Source organism: Quercus robur, chromosome 9 (genome assembly GCF_932294415.1).
Source record: "Quercus robur chromosome 9, dhQueRobu3.1, whole genome shotgun sequence".
NCBI classification, from domain to species: domain Eukaryota; kingdom Viridiplantae; phylum Streptophyta; class Magnoliopsida; order Fagales; family Fagaceae; genus Quercus; species Quercus robur.
The window spans coordinates 33,945,026-33,965,017 of record NC_065542.1 but is presented as its reverse complement, the minus strand read 5'-3'; the positions used below and the strand labels follow the sequence as shown (position 1 = coordinate 33,965,017).

Genomic DNA, 19,992 nt, shown 5'->3' with positions numbered 1-19,992 from the left:
GTAGTGAAAGACGCAGGCCAGGTACATCCAAAAATGCACACAGGAAATTTTTTTTCTTTTTCTTTTTCTTTTATTTTTTATTTTTTTGATATATAAGTATAATTATTTTTTTTAATAAATAGATACTATAAGATTTAAAGTTTATCACGCTCACTTCGTCTTTACCATCACAGTAAGATATAATGATTTTTTTTTAGATAGGATTTAAAGAGTTTGGCTTCACCTTCTCCTTTTATTTTAATGAGAAATTACCACATTATTTACTAACTAAATAAAATGTGGAGATTAAAACCCACTGTCACTTGTCATTTTATATTTAAAACAAAAGGACATACTCAGTTAAAAAAGTATTAGAGATAAGCCAAACCCGAATTCAAACACTTTGCTTATTCGATAACCAAAACTTACTTTTACTAGTCAATAAACGAAATCCACGTATATAAATATTCTCTAAAAAAAGTTGAGATTAAGTAAAAATGTTTTTAAATATGATATATAAGATTTAAAATTTATGACATTCATTTCATGATGATAATTATTTTTTATTATCAAACCAAAACACAAATGATTTTTTTTTTTTAAAAAAAAGAGAAAAGGCTTTTAAGTGTCCATGGATGTTTTGTTTGTCTGTATATACTATAAAGGATGGCCTAAAAGTTTGTTGTTAGGGAATTAAAATTATCTTCTTACAAAAAAGAAAAAAGAAAAAGAAAAAAAGAAGAAGCTAGCATTAGGATGACTTTGTCTCTTTCTTTTCTCGTTTTACATTGAAATTTCTCCTTTTTCCTTTTTTTAGTGATTTCTTTTCCATAAGCTGTTGTGGACAGCAACCCTAAAAGCTCAATTAGCGTGTTAACTGTTAAAGCATGCCTTCAAAAAATAGAATATATATAGTGCTTTCCCAGTATCTAAAATATTTTTTAAAAAAAATTATGAAAGGAGTACAATAGACATGATTCTCGTGGTTTGTGTTTTTATTTATTTATTTTAATTTTCTGTATTATTTTTAACAAATATAAATAATACTAACCTATAAGATCAATGCTGAGCGTGTGTACGGCACAAACTTTGCCATTTCCAAACCTACTCTAAGACCTAGAGCAGGTGTATCCTAAAGGTGGCGTGATGAATTTTTTTGTGAAATTTTAGTTCCAAAATCGTAAAAGATAAAAGATACGTTAGAGGAAGAAATTTCTTGGTTAGTAGATGTTCTGTTGTTTACTTGTTTGTGTTTTCATAAGTAATAATACAAGTTAATTAAAATTTGAAATATTATGACAAATAAAGAGAAGACTAGATAAATGAAAAGTATAGGGATACAACACCTAAAGGAACATATCTTTTATGGGTCTGGTTAGGCATTTGTTAGTGGAGGACATTATTGATATAAATAACTTTTATTCGAAATATAAAAAGTGTTAAAAAAATCAGTTACTTTTTTATTTTCATAAAAAATTCCTAAATTTTTTTAAGCCACCCATTTAGACATCCGTTAACTTTATATATATATATATATATATATATATATATTATTATAAACTTCTTATTTTATTGTTAAATGAATAGTTTAAATTTTTAATTAAAAAAAATAGTTTAAATTTTATCGCATCATTATATACTTAAATAGGTAGTGATTAACTCTATATTTTAACATATATTTAATCATAGATGATGTGACAAATTCTAATCACTAAACTTGTAAAGAATGGTTGTATTCTAAGAATTTTAGGATGGAATTATCCTAAAAAGATTCACAATAAAAAATTAACTATAAATTAATCACATGTTTACTTTGAGTTTGAATTTCAAGATGAATATCAATTCACTTTCAACCTTGTGACTTACTTAAACCCAATGGATTCCTTGCTTTAGTTTGTAATGTGGAAAGTCGAAGTAGGGATGACAACAAATCGGATTTAGTGAGCTTTACGACCAACACAAACTTAATAGTAAGGGTTTGAGAATTTAAAGGGGTTTATGGTTTGAGAATGGTATAGATTTACACTTTACATCTTAGACGTTCAAAATTAACCAACTTGATTGTGCATTTAAATTACTAAAATAAGCTATAGTTTAATTTTCGAACACCAAAAACTAGTGTTTCTACAACAAAAATAAGGGTGCTTTTTTATGGTCTCTTAAAAAAACTACAAAAACTTAGATTTTCTATATCATTATTCCAATCTGACCCATTTGACTCAAACCATGGTAAGATAAACAAAGGATTTAGGAGGAGTTTTGTTTTTTAAATATAAATGGGATTAGATTCCTAAAATTCAATAGGTTTTGAATGGGTTTGGTCTGTAAAAGATGCTTAAAGGGTTTGGATTTTGAAAGACTTTTTCAATCCCAAACTCGACTTATTGTAATTCCTAAAATTAAGTATATTTTCCAACACTCCCTTTAAAATTGTGCGTGAAATCTTTGACAAAAAGTGTAACTAACAAAATTAAATTTGAACTTAGAAATCTTCCCAAATAGCTCCACTAATTTTTTTTAGCTTCACATATTTTACTTATGTGGCGTTTGATACGGGATAATGTTTTAGGATTCTCAAGAATGTTTAAAAATTTCCATGTTTGGTTGCAAATCATGCTAGGGAATCAGATGTTAGGGGAGTCTAGATTCCCCGTTTAAAATCTCTCTCAGTATGGAGAAATTATAAAGTCCTTTGGTGGACCACGTCACCTATCTACCATTCCACTAAAAAACTTCCACTTGTTTAAAATTGCTAAGTCAGTAATTAATTTCTGTTTAAAAAAAATTTTTAACTAACAATTTTAAACAGATGGAAGTTTTTCAGTGGAATGGTGGACCACATCACTTGTCCACCATGTGGATCTTATAATTTCTCCTCAGTATGAATGTGGATTTCCTTTAAAATAGGTGGGTATCTAGATTTCCAAACTTAAAAGAAATTGTATTTTTTATAAATTGACAATTTTAACTATTTTTCTTTATCATTTAAGCAATTAAGATAAAATTTAAAAGAAATCATCAATATCTTTTCCGTTATCTTTATCTTTTCCTGCCAAAATAACATAAACAAGATAAACAACTTTGTTGATATATTCTTTAACAAAGTTCTATTTAGGTTTCACATGTGGAAAATTTTTTTTGAATGGGACCCTCCATTATTGCCAAGTATTCACTTTTGTTGTAGTGTGTGTGTTGTTCAACAAATTATTAATAGTTTATATATTTTTTCATTATTTATTTAGAGGAAGATTTTTTTTTAAAAGACTTGGTAGTTCACATTCAAATCTACGGATAGAATGAGAAAAATAAATAATTTATTTAAGATTCCTGATAATAAACCAAATATTATCATCTCACATTCCTAGGAATCTTAAAAGATTCTTAATGAAACCAAAAATAGGATTAGCTACATTTCTAGGCATTCAAATTACAAGGAATTACATTCCTAGGATTCTGGATGTTAGGAGTAATATGGATTCACTCGTACCAAAAGCCATATTAGGGTACATTTGGTAGACCGTAATAGACATTGTAATGTAATATTTTTCCTATAGTTTAACTATTTAGTAGTTTGATTATGTTTTTATTACAGGTAATTTTCATTTCTTATAAATAGCTATTCTTCAAAATGAGGAATAATTATTCATCTCTAAAAGGGTTGTAATAACTCTTCCTTAGTAGGTGTAATAATTTCTAAAATTAGTATATTTACAAATAAAGAAACTTTCTATATGCACATAACAATTATGAAAATAAAGAATCATAAAAAATAAGTAATCTTTCTTTAAAATTTAAAAAATATTATTTTTTAGGAAATATAATTATATGAGTAAGATGTTTCCTAAAATATATCTTAAATTTGATTTAAAATACTTTCATTCTATTATCTTTAGAGTTCTATTATTGTGTTGTCACTAAACAAATAAATAGTAATAAATTTTACATTATTTTGTATTTATTGTAATATATATTTCTATTTCTATGTAATTACCATGTCGAGCAAGGAAAATTTTTAGAAAATCTTTATTTTTTGAAGAAAAAAATGAAAATCATTGAAAATAGAAAATTAGGTGAGATCCAAGTACATGGAGAGTCTACTACAAACCCTTTTTTTTTATTTTATTTTTTATTTATTCGCTGGTTACAACAATAAGGGAGAGGGGATTTGGACTTTGATTGTTCTCATAAAATGGGGGGTTATGCCATTGAGTTACAAAACTTTTGGCTATACTTAAGCCTGGTTTGGATACAGCGTTTGCGCGTCTGCGTTTTCAGTTTGCATGTTTTGCCTCCTTTCTTTTTTTTTCTTTCTCTTGGTTAGCCGTGTTTTTTGACTTTCGGTTAGTGTACAATGCACACTAGTGTACTATTCAGCAACTTTTCAGCAACTTTTTCAGTAATTTTTTATTAAAAATGGATCTCACGGCACTATTTACACATTTAAAAATTATTTTGCTACAGCGTTTTCAGTTTTCAGCAAAATAAGTTGTATCCAAACGGACCCTTAGTGGCGGCTCCAAGAATTTTTTTTAGAGGATCAATAAAAAGATAAATCTTGAGTAATAGATGAATCTTGCAGTCAACATGATTTTCTTATTACAAAATTTGTCCATAGTATTAGGAAAAAAATAAAAGATAAACTATAAGTTCATTTGGTATATTGTTTCTTAATATAATGAATATACTAATTGTGGTTGCTAAGATTAAATCATAATAAATTGTTTTTAAATACAATACCACCATGCATTTTTTGCGTAATAATCACTTTACAAGTATAAATTCTTGTGGGGTAGAGAGGCAAAGGTAGGGGTTCAAGTATTTAGGAGAAAGTTTCATATTCATACACTTAGATTAAGCTAAAATAGGATTTCTATCTCAGATTAAAAAAAATAAAAAAAATAATGAAGAGATATGAGGTAAAATCTCTAATGGTTATATAAGAGATATGAGATTCAATCCCTGCCTACACCAAAACTGATTGGTGTCTTGGTCTGATAATAAAGAACTATTATCAAGAGCAAACGCAATAGGTTGAAATTCTCTCTAAAATATATATATATATATATATATTATTGCTTAGAATATTTTTATCAATTGGTTTATGTCTTTACTTTATACAATTCTTTTATTTAACAATTTAACTCAACTTTGACAACTATTGGTCTTTATAATTGTATTAATTTTTTTTTTAACATTTGTTTTTGTCTTTTACTCAATCACCCCTATAAGGACACAATTTGTAACGATCCCAAACTGGTCTTAGGTTCATACGTTAAAGACTCAAACAATAAAATTTGTAAAGCGTGGGTATTTAAGAACTAGATTAACTTTTTAAAGTAAAATGATTCAACCTCACGTTTATAGATGGATTAGAACCGATATAACAATTTGTCTTTCTTTGAAACAAGTACAGTTCTTTGGTTTCTAAGCTTCTTTCCTGAGTGTTCTTTTTGTTTTTTCTATGTTTTGATCCTTTTCTGCATGCTTTCCTTTCATGTTATATACTGCTCTCTTCATACCATCTTCACCACACAGGTGTAGGTTGGGTTCAGGAGATCTCTTTTTGTCCCATCCAACACCTTTTGGAACCTCCTACTAGCAGCTGTAAGGCTGCTTCATCACTGTTCAGGCATTACCTCCACATTAATGCGGCCAGAGAGTTGGTTGAGAGGCAATTAATGCGGAGGCAGCTGTTGTTATAGATATTTTTTTGCCTTCTCTTTCTTACCCTTGGTCCCTTATCCCACCTTTAGTGGTGACGTAGCTCCGAAGTATGTTTGTAACAAGATGGCGTTCTAATCGTCCTCGAACTCATATTGCTGAGAAGGATTTTGTTCTCGGACGAATACTGAACTCACCTTTCGTGATATTCACTATTCCTTTCGTTTGGTTACCCCTACAATCTGATATGGGTCTCCTCGGACAAGTTTGCATCCTCAGATGGGCCACAGGCCCAATTAACTTGACTTTAATAATTTTAGTGACTGACCGGCCCCCACAACCCCCTTGTCCCATGTTCCTTTTCTTTTTTTTTCTTTTTTTTTTTAAAGAATCACCCTTTGTTTAATTCTTTTAATTGTAGTGTTAACATTTGTTAACTACTGACAAACCTATGCTCGCAATCCCCACTTAACAAATAAGAAATTAAAAGTAAATTCAAATTCAGCCACTATGCTCACAAATTTAGTCCAATATATAAATTAATTGTAACTTTATTTGCAAGTATAGATTATTAAGAGAATTATATTCAAGCTTATTTCAGTTAGACAAAAAAAATTTAAGCTCAGGGTCTCCAATTTTTTATTTTTGGGGGTCAAATATATGTGTGTATTTGCTAACCAAAGCTATCATTACTCCTAGCTATATATACTACATAATACATATACTTCTTCTCAAAAAAAAAAAAAAAAAAAAACATATACTATAAGAAAAGAAAAAATTAACCAAGACACAAGCTGTTGAAAAACGCTAAAAGATATTTAATTAAAATCAAAAGAAAAAAAAAGGGTAATCTCTTAAGTTAAGAAGTTAACTTTTTTTTTTTTTTTTTTTTAATTTTTTTTAACCACTCACTTTTACATGCATCCACATGGAGCTCAATTTTTTTTTTTTTGTTAAACATTCTGTTAAAATATTATTTTCTTACTTTTATTTTTGAAGAAAAATATTTTTCTCTTTTCCTCATTTCCCTCTCCTGCTTTATCGATACATATCACACCGCACTTTGCCGCCCACACAACCACTATACTCCATGCCGCCATTTTGTGGCTCATTGGTAGTGATGATTGATGAATACCGTCATTAAATAGGTTTAAAATAGGGTTGAAAAATGAGAAAAACATGTTTAATACTTTTATCATAAATTACTAACTACTTCCCTAAAAACCAAAAACCTAAACCGACGAAAATAATCACCTATTATTTAGATTCTTAATTTTCAACTCGCACTAGCACAGTAGCATGAGTTGGTCAATGTTTCTTCCTAGTTTTGTATACATATATAATATGTCCTATCTTGAGAATTGAGAGACCCTTTTATTATTATTAAACTGTTGTAGATTAGAGACCACGCAAGCACTCAATACCAGCATTCCCCAATGCCGTTAATTGCTCTTTCAGCTTTCTTGCCTCCAAAGAAATAGTAGGGCGCGTTTGTCCTGTTGTCTAATCTAACACTCTAATTACCTAATTGAAATAGTAAACTTATAAAATTTGGGTTATTATGGTTTCATTTTTGTTTGGTGCATACAATATTACTAACTAATATAGGAGAACACACAAGACATATGCATATCTAAGAGCGTTCTCATCTGAGAGTGCAAAGCCCATTAAAATGCAAAATGTATTTTTAAATACATAAAAACAAACAAAATCATCCTATAGTTGGGATGTAATATGCAAAAAAATTTACAATTTTCCGTAGCAACACCTATTTCTTTTTCTTTTTTCTTTTTTTCCTTCTATTTTTTTACTCTCTCTCTCTCTCTCTCCATGCATCATTTTCTTTTCTTCTTTCTATTTCTATTTTAGCAGATGAAAAGCAATCCTAATACGGCCTAGGATTTCAAGATTTCATTTACTTTCTTATATTCTTTAGATCTGAATGGACATTTAGATTGTGATTGTGTCTTATTGTTTAGGTCAAACTCATTGTAAGCAATACTGAACCTTTCTATGATTCTTTTTATTTCTGCATCGTTTTTCCATTCAAATATTATAGACAAATCAAGCATAATAAGTAATTTACACTGCACAATCATAATATATACAGAACTAGGCAGTCCTAGCTATCTTAGGTGGTACAACTTCGGTGCCACATATTGGACATGTCTTTCTAATTTGAAGCCAGTTGCTTATACACTCTGAATGATAAGGATGTTCACAAGGAAGAGCAAACAAGGCTTCACCTTCTTCATACTCAACTTGACAAATAACACATCGATCAATGTTGGTTTTGCTATCAACAGACTGACATTTACATGGGTGTAAGCATGTAGGAATTTCGCTTATTGCTAGTCCTTTCTTCTCTTCTCCTATGAACTCTCCTAGTGCAATCAACTCCTCATAAGACATTGCATCCGGAGTGAATTCTTCTAAATCATACATATCATCATCGCTGCTGGTGCCTTCTCCTTCCGGAACCTGATCAAGTTCGGCTTCCAATTCGTACCTGTCAATGAATTCTTGATCACCATCATTAGAATCATCATAATCACTTTCTTCATCTTCTAATTCTTCTTCGCTTTCACTTTCAATGGTTTCGAGCATTGTGAAGGCCCTCTCTTGTTCTTGCAAAGTAATTGCTAGAGCCAAATCAGAGGCAACTTGATCGAGTTGGGTGAACGGGGTTCTCTGAGAGGATTGTTTACTCTCCTGAGTCCCTTCCTGGTTATCCATTGAAGGCTTAATCGATCAATTTCTTTCAGTAGAGTACCAAAAAAAAATGAACCATTGATTGGGTTATATGAAGAGAAAAAGGTGGCTTAATATTAGAGGTTTCTTTGGAGAGATAATAGCTTCCATGACAAGTAATGGGGAAAGACATCTCTTTTGGATATCAATATTCCAGATTCCTAAATCGTAGTAACATTTTAATTCCTAGCCGAAATGGGGTTCGAGCTTTCTTTATGAAGACGGCAATTAAACAATCATGTTAAGCAATAGAAGAACATCTCCGACAAGTTACTGCCTACCTTATTCCAATTTTCAAGTTCTTAACCAAAATATGTAGCCACTTCTTGCCTCATATATGGGCAATCCACCTGCCCAACCATGTATCGAGGCAGGCATAACATATTGCCGATAGTACTTTTTTGTGCTATACTACACGGTTCTATAACAAGAATTATTCAAATACTAATACCCGAAGCACAAAACGTATGGAACTCAAGGTTCAGGGAAAAGAAGAGAAACGTGTTTTTTTTGTAAATCCCTGATAATGTGTTTTGGAAGCTTACTCAGTAAGACCAAAGCCCAAGTCCAAAGCAACCGTAATGAAATGGCTATTTAGGCCCAAAGGAACACAGCCCATTTAATTGCTGGAAGAGACAAAATTAAATAAGATGGACTAGTGTAAAATTTTGGTCCTTATAGATCCAATTACTAATTAGGCCTTATACCTGAAGATCCCAACGGAGGCCTACTAGAATAGAAGCATCGAAAACAAAAAGAGATACTTGTAACCAATGTGGGAGTCAAAGAAGAAAATCATTGGAACACAGACCAACATATTATGCATTAGCAAGATGTACAAATCTCTTTGTGTGTTACAAATAATTCTCAGGCCTAATGCTTAAAGCCGAAGTAACAATAGATAACCGGAGTTCTGTGACTCAACAATTACTAGAAGATAAAAATTAATGGTAAATCATGAAGTGAAGTTTCAATAGAAAACAGGAGGGCTATAGTCCTTTTCACTTCAGCCCGGGAACTGTTGTTTACAAGTTTAAATTATTGTGACTCATTTCATGCAATAGAGATTAAATTCTCAAATTTGAGTGAAATCAACAGAGTTAAAAAAGGTCATTGAATTGAATGCAAAGAACTCAGCCATTTAAGATTTTCCCGCATATTTTTTATAAGAATCACTATTCAGATTCTTCTAATAATAATTCAATAGGATATCCTTCTTTTCCTTTTTGCTTTTCGACATACAAAATATGTTGACAAATTCACGAAATTCTATTTTGCTTTTGTTACGTACTGATCTTTTCATATTCTCAGGAACATCTTTTTGCCTAATCGCGTGTTGCTTTAGTCAAGAAAAAAAAAAAGTGCATTGTGGGGACTAACCAATTAACTTTAGAAAAGGGAGCTACAACCAAAGAATAGACTTAAAAGGGGTTCACCAGGAAAATGTAGAGTAGAATTACTTTCATGTTATCTTTTGATACAAGTATCACTTCTATTGAATTGATTTCCAAATTTCCTCCATTCAATATTTTCTACCTTCGCCGTTGTTTAACCATCCCTCCCCTATAGTTTCTCCCTTTATGTGCAAACTTTGATGTCCGAGTTACCCTAATGTCATGAACTGTGCTACCATGATTTCTATGCTTAATATGATTTCTTCTGCCACTATGAATTGAATCCCTACTAATATCTACTCGTATATGATGATTTCTTGGCCGCAAAGACTTCCTCAAGTGAGCACCTCTATAATCCTTCCATTTGTGAGATACTGATCTACTCTTTCCCATGTGTCTAGGAACATGATTTGAAAAGCTTTCATCGTCATATTCTTCTTCACTAGTATCATACTCATCATCACCTGCATCGAACTCTTCTTCAATGTCTCTTCTGTGTTTTCTTCGTACCCTTTTGAGCTTACGAAGCTTAACACACAAGAAAACGCAACAATACTCCCATGCATGGAACCAGGAAGCAACACATGCCCATACTATTCTGAGAAGGCTTTGACAGATGCACTCACAAATGCCCAGTTTTTGTAACAGATAGAAGAATAAGAGAACTGCAATCATCAATGGACAACAAAAAATCCAATTTCAGATATATCTCAAAAACTAAGCCTATCCCTTTATGTCATTCATCAAGTTATTTAATTAATTCTTCTTTATAATTAGAATTGAACCTAAGACTACTACTAGAGAGGAAAATGATTTAGTAATTGAGCGGAAAATGATCATCATCATTTGAGAAACGGATTCATTTCATAGTTTAGATTAAATATTATAAATCTAAAAGTATATTCAATACTACATCATTTATAATTTTAAATGATGTGGTGCTCTATAGTCTATACATTATTACTTATTAGATATACTACATAAAATCTTAACTGTGAAATGGGACTTTCTCTATTTTAAGTGAAATAAAGAGATCCTGTTCAAGTGTTCATGGCTTTTGTCATGTGTCTTGTGCCACACATGACAGGAGCCAAAACCTTAGTAAAGCAGCAGAACTGGTTGACTGATACAGATTACAGTATATTTATTATACACAGTTTAACCAGTGATTCTAGAGTAACCTTCTCAGCAAACAAACTCACCAATGTAGACCAGAACCAATACCATGGCCATCTTCAGCAGATTGGCAACGCAGAAATTTTCGATGAAACAGATAAAATCCCATGTTGATTGGCACACTGAACTGAAAAAATCCAAACCCCATGATTCAATAACAGTGGCTTATGTGAGAAATAAAATACTCAAAACATTTCATAACAAGCCTATGTAATGTACCCTCCATAACTAGATATTAAATCAAGAATTGGATAAAGAATCTTGTGCTAAGACTCAAATTGGGCATGACATTATATATGAAATAATGAAACTGACAAATGTGTTTACCTGCAAGATTTTCCTTCAAGAAAATCTAGTGGGGAGCCAAAAAGGTCGCTAAAGACTTTGCCAAACCCAGAAAAAAATGAACTGATTATGTTCCCCATCAAGTCATGTAACAGATTTGTTGCTAGAGATGTACAGAGAAAAATACAGCCTTATCTTTCACTGCCACAGCATAAAATAATCAGAATAATAATAATGATAAGAATTCCTTGTCTATGCTTAATTTTAAAAAGGATAAAGCATATACTAAACTGAATAAATACAATGCTACTATGTCAAAACGTAGTTAGTATGCAAATTAAATCGTTCTTATTAAATAAAATTAACAAATTTGGATGAGTATCTCTTTAGTACCTTAAAAATGAAAATGTGGGTTTTTGTTTATTACAAAAACTGATTACTCTTTGAGGTGTGAAATGAGAGAATTGAAATGTCTGGTGTTGTAGAGTAAAATGTGAAGTCGGAAGTCTGAACCAAACATCTCATAAGGCAAAATTCCCTGCCAATTTGGACTGAAAAGCGATATGAAGATGATGGTGATGATGATAAACAGATAAAGACGAAGGTAGGAGAGCGGAGAGAAAAAATTCACGAAACAGTTTGAAAATAATGCCGTTTAGACATTCACAGTATATAACTGCCGTTCAAAATCTCACGCCATCCTTGGGGTCTCAGTGTCAAATGCACTTTTTAATTAATTAATTTATATTCTTAAAATGTACGTGAAAATAACCCCCCACACACACATATATGAGAAAATATAGTTTTTATTTGAGAATATATAGTCTCACTTTGAAATTTGAACCAGTTTTTTACATTAAAAAGTTATCAAACTAAAATACTTTCTTGATTGGCCTAATTTTATGGTTTGTGAAACAGTTATGGCAATGGGGTGTCGTAGGGAGAGATTGGATAAAGGGTGCCCCATTCCTGTCTTGACCCCTCTTCAAAATAGGAGAGGGTAGGTCAGATTCGAAATAATGAGATGGCTTTAACATTGATGAGATAAAGATGAAACATATAAAATAAAATAAAAAGTAATTGTGATAGTACTTTAAAGAAAAATTATAATAAAAAAGACAAATGCCTTTAGAGAATGTGATGGTAATTTTATATATAAACCATTAAATTATATGTATAAATAATTTAAATATATACTAAATAAAATATGTATATTTACATTCAAAATGGGTCAAAACGACCAAAGCCCATTCCTATCCCATCACCTTCTTAAAGTGGGAAAAATTTGCACAATAGTAATAAATATTCGATTTTAAGGCCATATTAACTTATTTGGACTTGAGGCCATCTAATTTCTCCCTAAACAAGACAATAGTAAGATATGTAGTCCAAAGAGGAAAAAAAGAAAAAGAAAAAAAAGAGAAAGGTTTTACATGGAAAAGAAAATAGTAAGTACACTTCCTTAGCTGCAGTACATCAAGTTTTCTAATTAAATTCAAACATATGTATTTATTAAATAAATAAATACATAATTGTATTATTGAATAAAGTACAAACAATATTAAAATTTTGTATTTTAAAATCAATTAAATTCAAATGCAAGTATGTGTTTTTTTCTAACCAATTTTTTTGTAAATAAGAATGGGAGTTCTAAAGAGACCCACACACGAGCGGAAAAATAATTTTCTGAAAATTCTTTTCATTTTTTTTTTTTTTTGCTGAATGAAAATTGAAAAATTTTCATTTATTGACTAGTATTTGGAGCTTAGTTAAAAGTTAAAACACATAAGCAAAGAGAGATAAATATTGCAAACTCCAAAATTTCCATCTATTTAGCCTTGGACCATTCAGTGGGAAGAGCGAGTCCTACTTGCGAGCATGTTAAAGCCAGGATCAGCTTACATCGACAAAGCTTCAAATGCAAAGGCACGTGTGAAAAAGAAGATTTATTTCTTTTCCCATTTTGCCAGAAAAATTTAAGATGAGATGTGTTAAACTTTCAGAACTTGAAAGGCAAAAATAAAAACGCAAAAGAAGAAATTGACAGAGACAGAAGACGTGCATTTGGCATTAGATATGGTGGATGAAGGAAAAGGGTAGCAAAATAAATTAATACCATTTGTGGGGAGCAGAAGCAGAAGAGAAGACAATACAAAACTAGCAGCTAATTAAAATTCGTAAAACAGAAGCCGGGTACCCCCATCCAAATAAAGCATATATGCGTTTTTGGGGCAGAGAGAGAGAGAGAGAGAGAGAAACCATTCAACATCTTACTACTTTTGTGAATCGAAAGCACATCTGAATTCCCAAGATTGCATCATGACTCATCAATTAAAAATATTTAAGTACATCAAATTTCACGCTTCTTTTTAATAAGTGAAATAATCTGTTATTAAGGGAAGTTTGGAGGACATAATTAACTGCAAAGCTACATAAACATGAAACAAAGGGGAAAAAAAACACATTGCAGCCCTAGGTCAATCCATCCTTCCCTTCAAGATCCTCTCCTTTACTTCAGTTGGTGTTCTGCCACAAGGTGAACAAACATTGTCAATGTCAAATCAAGCACCTCTTCGATAGATGACAGAATAATAACCCCCTGGATCTTATTATTATTATTATTATTATTATTATTGTGTATTCCCCAAGGTTCCTCACAAGAAAAATACTCCCTGGGAAATACAAATCTTTTTAAGGGAATATCAATTGTTGCATTGTCTTTTTAAATAAAAAAAAATTAAGTTTTCTTTTCAAAATTACCCTCCTTAATTTAAATTCAAATACAACTGATGAAAAATAAGTATAGACTTTTTAAATAGGATAAAGAAGAAGTCTGGAATATTAATAATATTATTTCCATTGACTTTGGAAAACAAAACCATATTTTGGGACACTCCAAAATGGAACAAAGTACAAAGAATATAAAACAGAGGGAGTAGTAAGAATCATAAAAGTAGAATATCATTGCAGAGAGGAAGAGCAGGACCATTTTAAAGACACCAAAGTAAATGAACAAATCAGTTTTTACTCAAAAATAAAAATAAAAATCAGTTGGCCAAAAAACAGAAGTTACCCAGAAAAAAAATTATAACTGGGTCTGGGAAGGAATAAATATTATTATTATTTAAATTAAAAAATAACAGTAGCAATAACCAAAAGGTTTAATTGTACAGCATGTTGAAGTTGGACTGCTATCCTATACTTTAAGTTTTCTTTTCATGGAAACTTAGAAAGAAAGGGGAAAAAGAAGGAAAAGATCAATAAATTCAAATGCTGAAGAGCTGTATTCTTGAACATTTTCTTCTCTCTTCCACCATGCTCATTCTTTTTTTGGTAAGTCTAGCTAACAATTAAAAATTAAAAATGTTCCCCCACCTTAGAATGAGACAAACTAAAAATGTACCGATGGAGCTGAAAATAGGACCCATTAATTGAAACTGTTAGAAGTTCCAAAAAATGAGAAAATTACAGTTCCAATGGCAAAGACATGCCTCATGAAAAAAACAAGCCAGGTGGGACAAAGGGACTCAAAAGGTAAACCCTAAAGAGAAACCCCCAAAACCGAAAGAGGTGATTTTGATTTTGATTTTGATTTTGATTTTGCGCAGCTATGACTCGAAACGCTTCCATTGTAACTGAGGGAAGGCGATCTTAAGGGCTGCGCTTACAGATTGTAGCAACTTCATGACCCAGAAAACATTTTTTAAGAAAAAGAGCAAAATAATGTGAAATTTTAAGAGAGAATTGGATAAAGAAGAAACCCTTTCCATCATGCTCATTCTCAGCAACCAAATGTGCAAAATACTTGCATACCCAACAATCCTATACTAATTAATAATCAGAAGGCTCCAGTAAAGATAAAATCACATGCACTATCAAGACTAACCTAATCATCATTATGGCTTTCACTTGATTATTAGTGGTATAACAGTTCTGAGTGTGTGTGTGTGTGTGTATTAAATTTAAGAAGGGCTTACACAACATAGACATGTCCTCCCCATCCACTCAAACAGTCTCGATCAACTGATGATAGCAAAGCTTGGGAGATGGTCTCAAACAAGTCCTCAGGTTCCTGGGTAGATTAAAACAAAGGTTGTTAAAGTAGCTCAAATTAGTTTGAAAAAAAAAATAAAATAAGAGAGAAGATGACTTAAAGCAGCAATCAAATTCAGAGCAGCAAGTACTAGCCCAATAAATTCTAACTGAGCATGTGGTAATTTTGGCAATAAAGTGAACCCAACAAATGCATCTCTGTATATTAATTATGCATATCTATGATCTACTAAATTATGCTCATATAGGGAGCTCTTACATGGTGAAGTATTCCAGTTATTTCTTTTATTGTGTCGAACATATAAAACATTATCCCACACTATAAATAAAATTTCTAAAAAGTAGCAAGTGTCACAAATAATTAAGTTGAGTTCAATATCGTGACAAACCATGTCAGGCCTGAACATTGATTCACAAGCACCATAGAGAGACTCTGATGCAGTGCCAGCAACAACAAAGTCCTTTGCTAGCTCCCTGCACATATACAATAAAATACATTATTCAGTATTATACTCAAACAGCTTATATTAATCCAAAACCAAGGTAGTCAAAGGTGAAAGGTGACCTTAAGGCGACAAGGCCTTGTATCGCCTGAGGCGTGAGGCAACAAAAAGGCGCTACCCCGAGTAAAGCGAGGCGCCAAATTCTTAATATATTTATTACACATATAGAACTTAAATCATATGTACCTAGTGTATTATAATATTATAATGAAGTGTTTTCAACGTGAAGCATGAAGAAATTAGGTCTATAAAATTATTTCAAAATAGGATTAGCATGGTTTAGGCTATATTAGTTAATTCTAACACTACGTTTTACAACAAGCTTCTAATAACAATAAGTTTTACAAAAAAAATTTGTAAATTAATTTAACTAACAATAGGTTTTATAACATGCCTTTTGAAATTAATAATCTAAAATAGGTTTCACAACAAACTTCTATAAAAAAAATTTAATTAAAAAAAAAAAAAAACTTGAGGCTCTCGCCTTAGCGCCTTTTTCATGGCTTAAAGCGGTCGCGTTGCTCGCCTAGGCTCTAAAGGCGCCTTAGTGGCGCCTCGCCTCGCCCGGGCGCCTAGGCGAGCGCCTGGCTCACCTTTGACTACACTGTCCAAAACCAACAGGCTATAATGAAGCTTTGACACATTAGTAAGGAAAAGAACTTTGAGACTAATAAGGAAAAAGAGAAAGCAATCATTGTTCACTAATGTGCATATATAATACGATGAATCAAAACAGATAATTGATATTCAAGGAGTATTAAAAATGCATAGATAATAGATAGGGCTATTAGTGAACTAATTTATACATTATAGTTAGCAGTCAGAACTAGTTTAATAATAAAAGAAACTATATTATTTTGTTCCCATATAATTTTGTTCCCATATAATTAAACTCTTGCATTGCATAAAGCAGAAGGAAAATAAGCAGAAATTAAGGGAGAAGATGCCAACATCAAAAATTCACATAGCTCACGTGATTCTAAGAATAAAAATTGTGAATGCCAAATGATAAGTTTTGATATAATGAACTTCAGTCTCAATATCCATAGCAACATTCCAACAAATGCAAGCTATATGCTTCGATAACTTTTTGATTGGGGTAAATTACAGGCAAGGGTCTTGAACCTCCAAACTCATCCTCCACCTTGCTCTCATAGGCTTTATAATATTAACAATATAGCAAGGAAAAATGATTGATTCCGAATAACTTTAGAATTAAAATAAAAAGGGAGAGAAGGAACATATAATTGTCAACATGTTTGCTGACTCTGTACAAGCAACGTATTTTGTTGCATTTTGAAGTATACGTCTATGCTCAATAATGTCAAGGTCATGGATATTAATCATAAGTTATCGAAGAATTGAATTAAATGGTAAAGGAACTAGCTTTAAATATTCTGTGTATAATGGTGGAAGAGAATAAGTTTGACAAAATTGTTAAATGTTAGTCTCATGATGATCATTTCTAGCTACATCACAACAAAGAATTAACTAATGGCAACAGAATCTTGAATTCTTAGAATATTGTCAATCTAAATAATGAAAAAGTTAAGAAAAAGAAATTCAAATTACTTGGCTCCAATTGAATCCATAGTGCAAATGAATGGCTTGTCTTCATCTCCCAATCCAGCAATTACAGGCTGACAGAAGTATGGACCAAACCTGAAAAACGCATAAAGAAATATCATCCATATGTAGTTCATACGTTTTTGAACCACACAAAGGCTAAACTTTCTGTTGAACGTGTCATGTTTGACAACCATTAGCATCCAAATAGATTAAAATGAAACTTAACTAACAAATTTCATACAAAATACAAAAATAATGAAGTAAAGGAGTTTGCTTCATTTGTGTATTATGTATTTATTTTTATTATAACACAAAATAATGAGAAAAGAAAATTAATCTAAGAAACCACAAAAGGAACTTTTTTTTTTTTTAATAAGTAGAAACCACACAAAGGAACTTGGTGAGTTGGTTCTCTAAAATAGGTAGGCCTTAAGTTTCTTCAAAGATAGAACTTTCACATAATCTGTACACTGATTGTTTAAACCATTGTTAATGGAAGCTCTACCTCTTCTTCATTCTTATTCTACAAGACTAAAATGTTTAAATAATGTAAGGCATTTTCATAACCATTAAAGAGATAAAACAAATTATAGCAAACACACAGATTTATAAGTCTTTTCAAATTTAAACTGTTAAAAGGGGAAAAAAAAAAGGACTGGCAATTTGTATGCCATATAACAGCACGAGGAATTTCCTTTTTTATTAGCAAGGGAATGAAGAGGACCAGAAAGAGGATGATTATAGATATAGTTCATTTATCTTTAAACAAGTGTTTGTCGAACAAGCATAAAAAAAGAAGGTACTGTAATATTTCTTAATAGGGTTGAAACATGTGTAGCAAAGATGACACTGCTAAAGGTGCTAATCATTTTAACAGCAATCATGCAAGTGACAGTGAGGAAAATATGAAGATTGTCTTTATAATAGTCTCTATACCAAGTATTACCAATTGTTTGACGAACACATAAGATCATGTCAGCTTAAACAAACCATTGTTTGAGTGTTTGGGTCTGACTTAGTACAGACAAACTGGCTACCATGATTGAGTGTGGACTGGGAAACAGTAGCAGCTAAGAACCTTTGGAATTAACAACATACTTGTTTCATCTATGTACTTGTTCCATCTATGTACTTGTTCTGATGTGGGCTACAGGCCACATGGTATAGAGACTTCTATAGGGGCATGGAGACTCTCGATGACACTGCTTTGACGCAATTCTTTGAATCTACTTCGACACAATAAAATTTCACAGCTGTATCCATAATTCTACAATGCAGTTGAACTGACACATTGCCACATATCGTAATGCTACTGATTTCATTACAGTCCAATGCATTAGATCTCTACACACAAACCCAGCACCATTTTTTTTTCTTCTTCTAAAGGTGAAAGTTTTTGGCACACCAAAACAAAGCAATTTGTTGTTGAACTCAAATTTCCAATTGAACCATTGACAAATCTTATTATTCAAATAGGTTAAGTCATTTTCAAATCTAATCAAATTGTAATGTTCAACACACCCCAAAAAAAAAAAATTACATAAGAGTATAATTACAAACCCTAGATTCAGCTTTATACACTAAACAAAATTTAATAGCACACCTTTTCTCATAAAGAATAGCGGAGACGAGGCTAGCAAAAGTTTCAGGCTTCATATCTCTCTCTTCACGAAGCTGATAAAGCTTGTGCCGAAACACAAGCCTCTGATACCTTCACATGAAAACAAATTACAATGAGAAATTAATTTTTGAAAAAATAAATAAAAAATTGAAGCTGCGGCGGCGATGGAATCGTACAGAGTCTGAGCGTCGGTGGCGAGGCCAGAGAGACCGAGGAAAAGTCGATCGTGAACTTTATAGATCCTTTGGAAATCGGTGGCGATTGTTTGTAGCTGAACTCCGAGTCTTCGATCGCTGGCTATGGCGAAGCAGTTCTTCCCCACCATGGCAATGAGAGCCGATCCATTGTACTCGAAAATCTGAGGCATCACAGAGAAAACACAAAGTGAAGTTAGTCTCAGTGATATATCTACAATTTGGGCTTACAGAGTGATTTAGGGTTTCTGATTGAATACAAAATACAAATTAACATAGAGAGAGAGAGAGAGAGAGAGAGAGACAAAGAAACTTACAGACATAATTAGGGTTTCACGATTCTAAAATGTGAGAGAGAGAGAGAAGAGTTATGAAAGAGAGCTTGGGAAAGAAGAAGAGTGGCTTTGGGATTTCTTTATCTGCTTTTTGGGCTGTAGCTTGAAGAAGGGGTCACTTTTTTTTAATTCTCTCTCTGAGCTAACTTTTTAATTTTTCATTGGGAAGTTTGGGAATGGGCCAGAAATTGACAAATTTTAAATACGGTTACAATGGGTTGGGCTTTTCTATGTTGGGCTAGAACGAGCTCTTTAGTCCAAACCAATTGTAAGAGCAATAGTGCACAAGATAATGTTTACTGAGGCAAAAATGGCCCATTACTATCAATTTTGGAAATAATTTGTCCAGAAACACTGTTTCTGAACTATATAGTAATGTACCACTTTTTCGGGTACTCGAGCTTGGTGAGCTCGAGTATCATGTTTTTTTAATCCACTATCGCCCCATATTCAAGGAGCCCTATAATGGCG

At 31.8% G+C, this 19,992-nt stretch overlaps 3 protein-coding genes across 3 annotated transcripts; all 3 read right to left on the bottom strand.

Annotated features, from left to right (window-relative positions):
* Window positions 1-7,629: 7,629 nt before the first annotated feature.
* On the bottom strand, window positions 7,630-8,539 carry LOC126698162 (E3 ubiquitin ligase BIG BROTHER-related). The gene has a single exon (XM_050395178.1). The coding sequence runs from the start codon at window positions 8,374-8,376 to the stop codon at window positions 7,753-7,755; it is 624 nt and encodes a 207-aa protein (XP_050251135.1). The 5' UTR covers window positions 8,377-8,539; the 3' UTR covers window positions 7,630-7,752.
* Window positions 8,540-9,790: 1,251 nt separating this feature from the next.
* Window positions 9,791-13,403, bottom strand: LOC126698160 (uncharacterized). Its single transcript, XM_050395176.1, has 3 exons — window positions 11,289-13,403; window positions 10,988-11,088; window positions 9,791-10,450 (listed from the first exon to the last, which is right to left on the bottom strand). Exons 1-3 carry the CDS (start codon window positions 11,384-11,386, stop codon window positions 9,924-9,926), a joined length of 726 nt encoding a protein of 241 aa, XP_050251133.1. The 5' UTR covers window positions 11,387-13,403; the 3' UTR covers window positions 9,791-9,923.
* Window positions 13,404-13,545: 142 nt separating this feature from the next.
* Window positions 13,546-19,666, bottom strand: LOC126698161 (proteasome subunit beta type-3-A). The gene is made up of 7 exons (XM_050395177.1): window positions 19,504-19,666; window positions 19,169-19,350; window positions 18,975-19,082; window positions 17,375-17,464; window positions 15,689-15,773; window positions 15,224-15,318; window positions 13,546-13,772 (listed from the first exon to the last, which is right to left on the bottom strand). Exons 1-7 carry the CDS (start codon window positions 19,507-19,509, stop codon window positions 13,724-13,726), a joined length of 615 nt encoding a protein of 204 aa, XP_050251134.1. The 5' UTR covers window positions 19,510-19,666; the 3' UTR covers window positions 13,546-13,723.
* Window positions 19,667-19,992: the final 326 nt, after the last annotated feature.